Source organism: Pseudochaenichthys georgianus, chromosome 19, assembly GCF_902827115.2.
Source record: "Pseudochaenichthys georgianus chromosome 19, fPseGeo1.2, whole genome shotgun sequence".
In the NCBI taxonomy this organism is placed as follows: domain Eukaryota; kingdom Metazoa; phylum Chordata; class Actinopteri; order Perciformes; family Channichthyidae; genus Pseudochaenichthys; species Pseudochaenichthys georgianus.
The window spans coordinates 2,631,459-2,646,138 of NC_047521.1; the positions used below are offsets into that span (position 1 = coordinate 2,631,459).

At 44.3% G+C, this 14,680-nt stretch overlaps 1 protein-coding gene across 2 annotated transcripts in view; it reads right to left on the reverse strand.

The window, feature by feature from the left end:
• Positions 1-454: 454 nt before the first annotated feature.
• Positions 455-14,680, reverse strand: part of LOC117464930 (V-type proton ATPase 116 kDa subunit a 1-like) — a 50,135-nt gene continuing 35,909 nt past the window's right edge. For both annotated transcript variants that reach the window (XM_034107706.1, XM_034107705.1), the window contains one exon: positions 455-2,044. In XM_034107706.1, the coding sequence (XP_033963597.1) occupies positions 1,951-2,044 (94 nt within the window). In that variant the 3' untranslated portion in view covers positions 455-1,950. The remainder of the gene's footprint in view (positions 2,045-14,680) is intronic.

The window sequence follows — 14,680 nt, forward strand, 5'->3', positions numbered from 1 at the left end:
TATTCTGACAATATCCGGTATTGACTGAGCTAACTATGGTGAGCTTGACGCAGCTTCCACTCCGCTCTGATTGCTATTTGTTTCTCAGTTGCACTCAGCGCCCTCTGCCGGCCGTGATGACGCAGTGCTTCAGTAGCAGTCCACCCTGTGTGTTCACCATGCGATCATGACATACAGCAGGTATCACATAACAATATTCAGTCCTCTTCACAACTCTTAAAGAAAACAGTTTTTAGATTATTCAAAAAGCTTGCAACCAGGATCAAATGAATAGCTCAATGAATGAAGCCTGAATTCTGTTGTTGCACGTCTCAGTGGAGATTGTGTCCAAAATTATTGCTGCATTGTTGCACTTTTGGAAACTATCAATTTAATACAAACCAAAAGAGTTAAGCAGTTGAATTTGACCTCTTTGCCCAGATAGATAGATAAATAAAAAACCCAGGACACAAGACGAATCCCCAGGTCAGTTTATTATTGATCACAAACACTTTACCTTCCACATCACTGTCACTGACCAACATCAGTTGCATGTGTCGTTGCATTGTAAATACATTAAAACATTTAATGTAAAAACTTTAAAAGTAATCATAAAATAAGGAAAATGGAAAACACTGTCATTAGACTAACTCGATTGCTGCTATGATTCTAATGTGCCTCAGTTTGAACAGAATAGAGATGTTGGCCTTTATATCATTTGTTCAAAGTATTGCACACTGTCCTTTAACAAAAAGCTCAGATATGTTTGGAAAGTATTGTACATTTAAAAAACAATAGATGAAATAAGTTGTGTCACAAGTCTTTGATAATATCGTCGCAACGTTTCTAAAGCAACTGGTAGCCATTCTGAATAATTCCCTTGTGTCTAAATGCATGACTTCAGCTCTTCCACTGGTTTACAACACCGAGAACACGGAATGAGCAGAGGGACGTGACACATCGTCAGAGGACACCCTGTCTCCATCTCAGCAAAGACATTCCTGATCTTCTGCCAATACAACACTAATGGTAAAAGCAACACATATATCTGATCCATACTATGACTCTATAGAGTTGGGTTTATATGGGTGTCTTTTTACGACATTTCATGGCAACAACCCACTTGAGTGTTGAGCTATGTCATCATTTTAGCCACACAACATGGGCAGCACATTATTGAATGATACCAGTTTATAGGACTTGACAGTCATTTGTCGTTATTACTCCGATCAGAAAAACTGCACCTCAAATATGAAGCAAGATGTTGGCTTATAAACTTAATAATGCAGTTTTTATTTCTCTCTCAAATACCTTTCATCTGACCTTTAGTGTTTAGACGGACCTTCCACCTTGTGTTATTCTTATATTCATTGTTATTCCCATGGACTGTCTGATGATTTGTAAACAGAGCAACACTAAAACTTCAAATGTACCACTGGATTTTCTACAATGGTGGTAAATAGATGATCTGAATTCAGATGAGTAAAAGCTGGACTTCCAGTCATTTTCACAAGATTAATCTTTACAGGGTTTTCCCACTGCCTCACCATCCCAAGCTGCACATGCAGTATGCGTTGGGTACCATCACAAAACACAGGCTAGAAGTATTTGACCACTCTGAGAAAGCCTGCTCTATCAAAACTGTGGTGCAGTTTGACAGGATTTGACAGCAGAGGTTCAGTGGTGTAGATGTTGGCAGAGCAGATGTTGTTACTGCGAGGTGAACAGACTGAACGCTGGGAACAGTGAGGGTACTGTGCCCCAGCAATAGACACTCCTGTATGGGTACAGGCTGGCACATGTGCGCTGGAAAAACCCTTCACAAGGACCACACTATAGCTCACACACAATAACAGTTTCACAAACAACCACTAGAGTGTGACAGCGGACTGCACTTTGGTTCATGCACACAAAACACATTCACAGAGGAGGAGGGGTGGGGGGGATTCTGCTGGCTCATGCTGAGGCCGGTCACTCGTCAAACCGTCCCTCCAGGATGCTCTCGAAGGAGAAGGGGAAAAACTTGAAGCCTTGGCCGCAGTAGAACTTGTTCTGGAACTCCACCCTGAGAAAGGAGGAGAAGATGGGTGGTGAGAATTGGGGTTTAATAAGAGTGGTTCAACCATATTTACTAAGGCTTATAACCAGAAACAGGTTTACAATATATCGTTTTTATCATAAAATATACTGTAAAAAATAGATGTCTCAACTGTGAATTTAAGAAGCATACCATAACCCTTTTTACTATGAAGTTTGACTGTCAATGCACAGTGTTTTTACAGTGAGAAGTGAAAAGATATCATGTTATTAGACAACTCCATGCCGTGATCAGGATACTGGTGTCCCTCACACACCTGTCCATCAAGCATATTACCTGCTAAATATAGTTCAATTGTTCGATGAACTTGTGAAACTATATAAAAATGTGATATGATGGATATATTTGGATTTATCATTGCTTTGTAGACATATACAATTCCATATTGCCAAATGTTGGATCATGGCCAATGCTCTAATGTCAACAACTAAAACCCACCGACTGTTTCTAAATTGCAGAAGCTAGCTTAGCGATCCTACAAGATCTACATTCAAGGAGATGTCAGGATTATTACCAGCCATGACAGCAGTTCTGCTCTTGTTTCATGTCAATATGACAAAATGTGCTCCTGGAGACACAGTTCGGAGCACAATGAAGTCCAGATGGAATTGGTCAGACCAATGGATCCTCACTTAATGTAATGTGTGGTGTGCACCAATAATGCCAGCCCTGAACAAATCTGGGAAGGTGCATATACGTTCTGATTTCATTGTCTATGATTGCTTCGAGCAGCTTCTGGCAGTGCTTGCCTTTTGTAGCGCTCTGGAGGATTCCAAAGTAAATTGAAAGAGACACTTAATGGGGGGTCAGTGGTTTACATGGATGATTTGAAGGTATGGTGGAGCACTATATTTGTCTGTAAAAACAGACTCAATCCTCTGGACTAAAGCTTAACTGAGAAAAATGCAGACAGAGACAGCTTCACTCCTGGGACAGGTGATCAAAGGAGTGAGGGCTGAGAAGTAAATGTTCGTAGTGCTCTTAAGCCCCGGCCACACGAGGACGATAATGGTCGTATCTGCTACAGTTCACTATCAGATAGACGGTTTGGCCACACAAGGCCGACACGGAAACGCAGAAAACTATAACGGGTCCCAAGGTGGGTAGATCTGCGAACGAAACGCTCCGGGGGGGCCAAACGGCTCCGTGTTTACGCCTATACGATCATTTCCTGATAATGTTGAAGCAATAGCCCCGCCTCTCCCCACCTCTCTTGCTCAGAGATCAGCTGCTGGGCTCTCAGAAGAGGGGGAGGAAAAGAGAGGCTCCATTTTTTATTCTTATATTGTTATATAGAGTCGTTATTCATTTGTTTTAAAGCTCAATAAATAACAAAGAAGACCTTTGACCGGCACTTTTCTAAATTTTGTCCGGAAGATTTCAACTTTAACGGACATGTTGTCTTGTCTTTGTCTTTATTAGGATCCCCATTAGCACTAGCATGAGCATTGGCTATTCTTCATGGGGTCCTCACACACTCAAAACATACATAAACATACAACAAAATTAAAACAAAACAGCTCATAATTTCATGCTATTTACAGTGAAATGAAGTGAAACTAAAATGGTCATCCAATTATCGCCACCCTAAGGCCAAACAAAAGTAAATACAAATAAGTGTACATAATAATATATGCATACATAGCCACAGGCACAGTTCAAATTTACTTTGTAATACTTAAATAATTTTTTTGCAACCTTTTGAAATGTACTTGAGAATTTTCCTGAGTGATGTGAACCGGTAAAGAGTTCCAGCTGATCATGGCTCTGTACATGACTGTTTTCTGTCCCTTATTTGATTTAGATTTGGGTAATACAAACCTTCCTTCTATTGTATGTCGTGTTTGATAGTTATGTTGTGCATATTGCGCTATAAACCTTTGTGATAATATATCTGGTGAGTGAGTCACTGTAATATTTCTGACAAAATTTAATAAAATATAAGTTGACCTCTGTCTGACAGTTAACCATTTCAGTGTCTCCAGCATTTCAGTGACTCTGGTTCTGTAGGAGCTCTGCAGTGCACATCGTGCTGCCTTATTTTGTGCTACTTGTAGTTTGTTTAAATCTTTTTCAGCAGCACTAGACCATATAACCAAACAATAATCAAGCTGCGACAGAACCAAAGCATCCAAAACTTGTCTACTGACATCCATAGGCAAATATTTTACAATTATTTTTACAAGTAACACATGTAACACATCAATTTCAATATGGTTTAAATGTAGTTGCAATTTTGGTTCATCTTTTAACTGATGATTTGATCCTATTAATAACGATTTTGTTTTTCCGGCATTAAGTACCAACTTATTATTTATGACCCACTCTGATATCAGTAGTAGATCTTTATTCATAACATTTGTCAACTCTCTTGTAGTTGATGCTGCATAATATATTGTTGAGTCATCTGCATACATTACAATTTTAGCTTTTTCTAACACTAATGGTATGTCATTTGTAAAAATAGAAAATAAAAGTGGTCCCAAACAACTACCCTGAGGTACTCCACAAGTGACTGTTTTCATTTTTGAGAGACTTCCATTAAAATAAACAGTTTGACTTCGATTTGTCAGGTAACTTTCTAACCACTTCAGCGTTTCCAAATGAAAATCATATTGTTCCAGCTTGTGTAACAACAAAGAATGGTCAATGACATCAAAAGCAGAACTAAAATCGAGTAGTACTGCACCCACTAACTTCCTATTATCTAGTTCGCCCTTCCAGTCATCTGTCATTTGTGTTAAAGCGGTGCATGTGGAATGGCCAGGTCTATAAGCATGTTGATATTACACAGTATTAAGTTTGTTACCTTCAAAGTATTTTTGTATTTGATTGAAAATTATTCTCTCCATTATCTTTGCTAATGCTGGTAATAAACTTATTGGACGGCTATTTGTACCAGAAAATGGTCCAGCTGGATTTTTTGCAAGTGGAATAATTTTTGCTATTTTCCATGCCTGTGGGCAAATACATTTATCAATACTCAAATTTATAATATGACAGATAGGCTCTGCAACAAAATTAGCAACATATCTAAGAAATGTACTAACTAAATTATCCACTCCTGGTGGTTTATCATTACATTTACCTAGTAGACATTCAACATCTGTAATTGTCACTTTTTCTATTTTAAATGTACACTTCTTATTTTTCATAATTAAATCCTTTATTAGAAATGTGGAGTTACTATCTATAGTTTGATTCATATTTCTCCTCAAATGTTTTACTTTATCAAGAAAATAATCATTCAGATGAAAAAAGCAATTTGTACTGGTTTTGTCAAAAATGTCCCATCCACCTCCAAGCTCCACAGTTTTTTCTTGTCATCCTTTATCTCTTTCATTTTATTTCCATAATACAACTGTTTTTTCTTTTTATTTAATGCTGTAACATAATTCCTTAACCTTCTATAAATTTGCCCATCTGACTCATAACTTGATGAGAGAGCTACATTTTTTTTGCATCATCTCTTTGTTTCATTAGATCCCTTAATTCCTCATCTAATCAGGGTGCTCTAAAGTTCCTTACAGTCTGTTTTCTAAGTGGAGCATGTTTATCAATCACCTGCATGAATAACAAATTAAAGACATCAAGAGCATCATCTGGATCGACTTTCTCAAAAACATGTTTCCAACATATCTTTTGAACATCCTGGATAAATGACTCTTCACTAAAATATTTCATTGATCTCCTCACAATGACTTTTGGTCCAGCTTTCTGCACCTTTGTCTTTCTCACGATAATTATTAAATTATGATCAGAACACCCTACTGGAATTGATATTGCCTGAGAACATACATGGCTAAAATTAGTAAATATATGATCAATACAAGTTGCACTTATTGACCCATCTTTCTTTATGCATATCCTGTAGGTTTAGTCACCATTTGTACCAAGTTACATGTATTAATTATTGTCTGCAGCTTGTTTTTAAGGGCACAGTGCAACATATTCCAGTCAATATTTAAATCTCCGATAAAATAAATCTCTCTGTCAAGATCACAAACTTTGTCTAACATTTCACATAATTTGTCTAAATAAATGAAGTTTGCATTTGGAGGTCTGTAACAACATCCTACCAACAAAGGTTTCAAGTGAGGTAAATTAATTTGCAACCAAAGTACTTCAATATCAGCAGACATCAAATCATATCTCACTTTAGCTGGTATTTGCTTTTGAATGTATACTGCCACCCACCTCCATATGCATTCCTGTCCTTTCTAAATATTCTATATCCATCAATATCCACAGCAGCATCATTAAATGTGTCATCTAAGTGAGTTTCAGATATTGCTAACAAATGAATACCACATGATAATATTTCCTCTATCTCAGACACTTTATTTCTTAAACTACATATATTTATGTGAGCTAATTTAAACCCTTTACTTGGTAACTTATTCAACATTAAGATGGAAATTTAAATGTTATCTCTTTTTCACTTCCTATCAAAATGAGAGCTGAACTAAAACATACATGTAACACAATTTCAACCACACACACCATCACATACATAACCCAACATTTATCTGCACATAGATTGCTATAAATGTGCAGACTCACTTGCTCAATTAGACGAGCTTCACGGTAGCTCCCAAACATTTTTAAATAATAGTATGAAATATATTCATGGTAATGTCTCGCAACACTAGATCTAATCAATACATCACAATTACATTTTAGGAAGAATAAACACCAATAGAGACAAGTTGAAATGTGTCTCTATTCAAAATCTAATAAACATAAATTCATACTCGCAGATGATGCGACTGGGGAGATTCCCAGTCGATCGCGAGATGTGTCTAAAAATAGAACAACAATATTCTGTTTTATCGTTAATGTCCTATAACATAATCTTCCTGTGCCAGAATAATGCACTTGAGCGCATCAAAGATTTGTGATTGGCCGGCGTGACCCCATGTGTCGGGGCGTGGCTGGTGAGCAGTGGGCAGTGCACTAGTTCGCTAACGTTGTCCATGTCAACAGGAGTGACAGTCCGCACACACACACCGCAATTATGGCAGAAGCAAAACATATATAATTTTCACTCCGAGTGGGAGGATGATTATTTGTTTATCTATTCCAATTCAAAGTCCATCTGTCTCTCATCTGCAATGCGAGCGTGGCTTTATCGAAGAAGGGTAATTTAGGAGCGGCATTTCAAAACAGTGCACAAACGCTCCGAGACGGAATTCCCTCCTAATTCTGCCCTACGCTCCAAAAGGGGAGGGGCCTGAAAGGACGGCTAAATGCACAGCAGTCCATTTCCACCAGGCCCAACAACAAGAGCAAGGCTGCTACCATAGCATCTTAACGTGTCAGTCACGTTCTTGAGAAACACATGAAGTCTTTCAAAGACGGCGAAGTTGTGAAAGAAGCTTTCCTGGAGGCTGCCGATGCGTAATAAAAATAACAGTAGCATTTCAACAGGTTTTTGATATGATAAAAACTCAAGTTAGATACCGTTATTAATCAGCTGTAAGTTTGAGTTTGTTTGAACTTATTCATTATAATTATTGTACAAAATGGTATAAGAATGCAAACTTAAATTGATTATAGTCTATTATCAATTCAGGTTAAGAAACTAGTGTGTGCAGTGTTGCTTGCATTCTATTTTAAAGGCATTTATTTGTATACTCCACTAAAATGCAACATTTTGATTCTATTAATTTTGTCTTTTTAATTGCACTTTGGCAGCAGATTCCTCGGTAGCTTCAGATCTGAGTTGTCTTATTAGTAAGCCTAATTTATACTTTTGTAGCAACACTATTTTTATATAATGGCAAAGAAAGGGTTCAGAGTCTTTTCTTTTTTCCCTGTGTCATATGTGGCAGCACTGTTCAATGTTTCTTAAACATTACCCACTGTAGTATGTGACGTGTGAATAAACTCCAACTCTGTATCAACAACACTGTTGTGTAACTTCAGTTAAATACTTGTATGTGTGTAGATTAGAAAGAGGTAAGATAAAGGATCTGCAGTATTTTATGAAGTATTAATCGTACAAAGGTCAGTTTTATACAAGTAGAAGTGTGTATTTACCTGGTAGTAGGCTGTCAGTAATGGCTACGCCTCTCTATTTGGACTGGTAGATCTCGGCAGACTGGCAACTTTGAAAGTAGCTCTCGGTTCAAAAAAGGTTGGACACCCCTGGTATAAGGCTTCACCCTCTAAGGCTATCGCTATTGGGTAATCCCCACTGCACGTGTGCAGCACTGACAGACTTATTCCACGCCCACCTATGACGTGGGCCCCACCTCCGGGCTCACTTCCGTATAAATAGGAAGTAGGCCCTACAATCCACTCCAACAGCTTTTCTTCAGCTATTCGCGGAGCCAGTGGCCCGAACCTTAGAGGGCTGCGCCTATACTCATAGAAGCTGGGTTACAGTACGTAACCTTTTTCTTCATCACTCCGTTGCAGAAGCATTGACAGGCAAAACAAGTTCTTTTAAGAGCTACTTACTGAAAAGCAAACATCCCTCCTAAAAAGCTTTGTTTTTCTGGTAAGATGGAGACTGGGCAGGAAAGTCAAGGTTGCGTCAGGGATTGCCTCGTATGCGGGTCGGTCTACATTATGAGCTTTGACAGGCACTCACAGTGTGAGTCCTGCCTGGGAATAGAGCATGCGAACGCTGCTCTCACTCCCGGGGTATCATGCTCGCATTGTGCCCGTCTCCCGCTGGCCCTCAGACAGCCGAGGACGATTGGCCCGTCCAGGAGGAGTACTCCGGGGACAAAGCCCTTGACTTCCTGGATCCGAATGGCGGGCACGAGTCGGACGACTACGTCCCCTCCATTCAGGGATCACCGGGTGATTCCCCCATTATCTCTCCCCTCCGGACGGAGGAGACAGGTAGGGGACCCGGTGTAGGTCCGGTGTATGATCCCGTGATCCCTATCTCCGCCACCACGGCATTGCCGTCGATTCATTGCCGTCGATTGGCGGGATTCTCCTGGAACTTCCGGAGATTATATCTAAGGCGGCCGCCTGGAGAAATCTCCCCGTTCCCCTAGCTCAGGAGAGCTCGCCTCCGGATGATATGTCCGGGGTGTTCTCCCGGGTACACAGGGTCAGGAGTGACCCGGTCTGGCCACGCTTCCCGGCCATAAGGAAGTACCAGGAGGGGGCGGCGGCGGACCCTGGAGCAATGAGGGCTCCGATAGGGACATACGTCCACGAGAGTGGTGGGATTCACGGATGTAGGTTTCCCGACCGTGCCTCCTCTAGAGCCGAACCTCACGGCGTTCTTTGGGGCTAGGCAGGCCAGCACAGTTACCGGACGGCAACCCATGCTGGATGCCACCAAAGATCGGTTTGTCGCCACAAAAGACGGACCAAATGCACCAGTGTGCGTTTCAGGCGTCAGCGGCGGCGAACAATATCGCGTTGCTGTCAAACTCCATGGTGGAAATGTCCGAGCAGTCAAAAACCATGTCCTCAGTGGAGGCTGAGGATATAGGTAAGGCGGCCAGTACTGCACTTACACTGTGCGCAGCAGTCGCAGTCTCGCAGGCGCGGATTGCGGCGTGGGCGACACAGGTCCACCGGTATCTCTGGCTACAGCAGGGGAATATACTGGAGGGTGCAGGAAAGGATCTGCTGGAGGCTCCAATCAGTCCGGACGGACTATTTGGACCACAGTTCCACACCATGGTGGAGACTATGAAGTCTGCGGCAGAGCAGGCAGACGACATAAGGCGCCACGCTAGCTGGTTTCAGGACAAACGTCCTCAGCAACAGCAGCGACAGCAACGACAGCACCCGCAGCCCCCGCAACAGTCTCAAAGGGGGCAGAGCGGGCAGCGGCGAGAGCAGCAACGGCGTCAGAATTGCCCTTCGGCAGCTGCAGGGGCTCCGTCCCAGGTCTCCGCTCCTCCGCCGCAGAGACAGGATCTGCAGGCGACGAGTCCGAGGGGAAGGAAGAACCCCCGCTCCTGGTCTGCTCCTCCGAGAGAACCTCAGAGGAAGCAGAACCGAAGATGACTCTTTGGGGGGGTTATGTGGGAAGAGAGAATTGTTAATAAAAATGATTCAAATCTCAACAGTGTGTCTGTAGCAACTGTGTCTCACATATCCTCCACACTAGTCATGCCAGCTACCATTAATCTATTGATTAAAAGGCAGCAGGACTTGTTGCATAATCCATCTGTTTTTAACCTGTCGGTTAAAAGACAGAGGGACTCGCCGTTTGAGCCAGCGGTTTCTAATCTGTCGGTTAGCAAACAGCTAGGCTCGCTGTATAAGCCTGCGGTATTTAACCAGTCGGTTATAAGACAGCAGGGCTTGACATTTAAATCGGCCGCTTCTATGCTTTCGGGTAACAAGCAGCGCGGTTTTTCCTCTGTCTCAGTTATGCCTACACACAGTCGTATTAAGCCTAGCGCGGCTATTACGCACGAGGTGAAAAGCACTGCACACCTCCACAAGTTGGAGCGTAAAACCCGCCTCAGGGTCCTGTTTATGAGCCTTCTCCTAAACAGAGATGGGATGAGAGTCGGTGTGTGATGCAGCGTGTGGAGACCCCTTCACAGCCCTTTAGGGCGGGGCCCCCCTTGGGTTGCTTCACAAGCAACGGCGGCAAGGGCTCTGGCATGGCTTGTCACCATGACTACCACAGCACAACAAAAACAGGTACGCCCGCTCTCAGAGCTATGCTCAGAGTGGAGGCGGCTATGTTTAATGGACGGATGGATGAGCAGGCTGATCAGCAGAGGGTACTCTCTGCAATTTGCCTCCCCCCCCCGCGGGGGGATTCAGGAAACACTTCTGTCATCCCAAGAACAGTGTCTTGCGCTCCAGTCAGAGCTGCGGAAACTCCTGTTAAAGAGAGCAATCTCCAGGGTTCCTCAAGGGGAAGAAAATCAGGGGTTTTACTCCCGTTATTTTCTTATCCCGAAAAAGACCGGGGGGATGAGACCCATCCTAGATCTGTCAGCATTCAACAGAGTGATATGGAAAATACCGTTTCACATGCTGACAATCAAACAGGTAATGGAGCGTGTTCACCAGGGAGATTGGTGCATCTCCATAGACCTGAAGGATGCTTACTTCCACATAACCATCATCCCAAAACACGGGAAATTCCTGCGTTTTTCATTCCAGGGAATAGCGTACCAGTTCAATCGACTTCCGTTCGGATATTCCCTGGCTCCACGCACTTTTTCAAAGTGTTTTTCAAAGTGTGTGGAGACGGCGCTGGAGCCGCTACGCAGAGGAGGGATAAGAGTGTTATTTTATCTGGACGACCTGCTGTTGCTGGCTCGCTCCAGAGAGGAAGCTGCTTTACAGACGGTACAACTCGTATCTCACCTGTCAAGCCTGGGTTTCATAATCAATTGGGAGAAGAGCTGTCTTCTTCCCTCCCAGATCATCATGTATCTGGGAATGGAATTCAACTCAGCCCGCATGAGAGCACGACTCTCACAGCGGAGAGTGGAGAATCTGACAGCTCTCCTCAGGCGTGTCACACCCGGCAGGGTGGTGACAGCCCTTTCCGTGATGCAGCTGTTGGGCATGATGTCAGCTGGTCACGTGGTGATTCCCCTGGGTCTCCAGAGGTGGTTTATTCGCCTGCGCATTGACCCCGTGCGTCAGAGGAGACGCAGGGTGTGCATTTCTCTATCCGTAGGGTTAGATCTGACCTACTGGAAAAATCCCCACATCCTGTCAGTGGGGGTTCCCCTCGGCAGAGTGACGTCACACACCTCGGTGTTTACAGACGCATCGCTCTCAGGGTGGGGGGGAACATGCATGTCGCAGGCAGTGTGGGGACAGTGGCCGCCTCACATGTCCCTTCATATAAACACGCTGGAATTACTCGCCATATGGAGAGTAATCCAGCATTTCGCCCCGTTGCTGTGGAATCATCATGTGATGATTCGAACAGACAACAAAACGGCGGCAGCCTACATACATCGTCAGGGAGGTATACGATCAGCGCAGCTACTGGACACAGCCAGGCGGCTGTTGTGCTGGGCGTGCACACACATACTCTCGATCAGAGAAGTGTATATTCCCGGCGAGCTGAACAGAGGGGCAGACCTCATGTCCAGAGGAGGTCCTCGACAAGGGGACTGGAGCCTCCACCCCGAGCTGGTCTCCCAAGTGTAGAGCAGGTTCGGGAGAGCGGAGGTAGATCTGTTCGCTGCTCACGGGAACGCACAGTGTGCTCTCTGGTTCTCCCTGAGAAGGCAGGATCACCCCCCTCTGGGGGTGGACGCGTTCGCACACAGACCTTGGCCCAGGGTGTTACTGTACGCTTTCCCACCAGTCCCTCTGATCCCTCGGTTCCTGGACCGAGTGCAGGAGGAGCGACTGGTAGCGGTCTTAATAGCCCCGGAGCGCACAGGAGCGTCCTGGTTTCCATGCCTACAGCGGATGCTGTCAGGGAGACCGTGGGACATTCCGTGGCGGAGGGATGCTCTCTCCCAGGTGGAGGAAGCAATCAGCGGTCACCCAGTGTTAGGCCAACGTTTGTGGGCATGGCCCCTGAACGGGAACACTTAGAGGGGCTCGGCCTCTCTCAAGATGTTGTGAGTACTATTCAGGGATCTAGAGCCGCGTCCACCAGGGCGTTATACACAACCAAATGGACGGCGTTCCAGCGTTGGTGTGTAGGGAAAGGCTTGCACCCCGTTGCGTGTCCCCTGCCTCACGTGCTGTCATTCCTCCAGCTGTTGCTGGACAGGAAATTGGCCCATAGCACGATAAAAACATATGCGGCTGCCATCTCGTCATGCCATGTAGGGTTTGGGGTCAGCACGGTGTTTAGTCACCCGCTGACAAAACGTTTCCTATGAGGAGTACAGAGACTCAGACCAGTATCACGCGCTTTAGCGCCTCAATGGGATTTGGCTGTAGTGCTGCGCGCACTGAGTAAAGCTCCTTTTGAACCATTAGATCAGGTTCCCCTGAAGTTTCTGTCAGCCAAAGTAGCTCTGCTCCTGGCTCTGACGTCAGCTAAAAGGGTGAGTGATTTGTCTGCTCTCTCTGTGGCTCCGTCATGTCTCCAGATCCAAGGAGATGGCAGCTCAGCGGTGTTGCGCCCGAACCCGGCTTTTATGCCAAAGGTGATCACAAGCTCGTTTAGCTTCTTTCCTCCGCCTCACACATCAGAGGAGGAAGCCACATCTCATCTCCTCTGTCCCGTGCGTGCGCTGGCATGCTATGTTGCACGCACGGCTGCTTTACGCAAATCCCAGCGTCTGTGTGTGCATTTCAGAGAGCGCTCAGTAGGGCGGCCTCTATCTGCACAGCGCCTGTCACACTGGCTGGGTGAGGCGGTGTCACAGGCGTATGTTTCCTCTGGGTTGGATCCCCCGGAAAACATCAAAGCGCACAGCACCAGGAGAATATCAACTTCTGCGGCGTTGCACAGAGGAATGACAGTGGAAGACATTTGCATTGCTGCATCTTGGTCTTCACCCTGTTCTTTTATTCGTTTTTATTTGAGGGATGTCTCCCACTCCTCTCTGACACACTCAGTACTGAATAGCCTGCCAGAATGAGGAATGTCATTATTTTTTTTAATTGCATGCCCTCTCTCCTGCCTGTCGGCACTTAGAGAGCGGCCTTTTGTTCCCCTCTCTTGATCGTTTTCGAAGTGAGACTCGATCTCTACTTTTTATAAACGACAGGTAGCCCGAGTAAGCCTACCTTTGTTCCCTGATGGAGAAATATTCATTTTTTAATGCTATATTCCCCGGGAATGTGATGCTCCATTTACGCACGGCGAAATGGACATGGGTTATTAACTGAGTAGGTGTGTTTTGTGCTTCTGGTAACGGACGGAACCAGTGGGGCGTAGACTACATCCTGCTTCGCCCTTAACCCAATAGCGATAGCCTTAGAGGGCGAAGCCTTATACGATAGAGTACTGGGGTTACGTATTGTAACCCAGCTTCTATGAGTATAGGCGCAGCCCTCTAAGGTTCGGGCCCCACTGGCTCCACGAATAGCTGAAGAAATGCTGTTGGAGTGGATTGTAGGGCCTACTTCCTATTTATACGGAAGTGAGCCTGGAGGTGGGGCCCACGTCCTAGGTGGGCGTGGAATAAGTCTGTCAGTGCTGCACACGTGCAGTGGGGATTACCCAATAGCGATAGCCTTAGAGGGTGAAGCCTATACTCATAGAAACTGGGTTACAGTACGTAACCCCAGGATGTTAGTGACAACAGGCTTCAGTTTTCATCTACTTACTTAAGAATTAGTCAGAGAGCTTGACTTTAAACACACAGCCTCTAGTCCATGCAGTCCTCAGGGAGAACAAGCAGTTCAGACTGTGAGAGAGTACACCTTGTAAGATAAATTTGGATATACTGCTATTCATTTTTAATGATATATTATATGTTAAAAGAAATGTATAGCTCTTTTATTTAGAAATGTCAGTGAGAGAAGGTCCTGTAACTTGGTGCAGTTAATGCACATTTTGAATTATTGACATACTTATAATGTCTTTACAAATGTTTTTGTTTTGCTTCTGTAAATCCTTCTGTACAGGACTATGTGCAGGCTGTTCATTAAAAAGCTGTTCATCTTTTTTCATGTGCCTATAGAACCTTTTTTTTCTTTTTGCGGGGTGTCCAAAGATGCATTGACTAT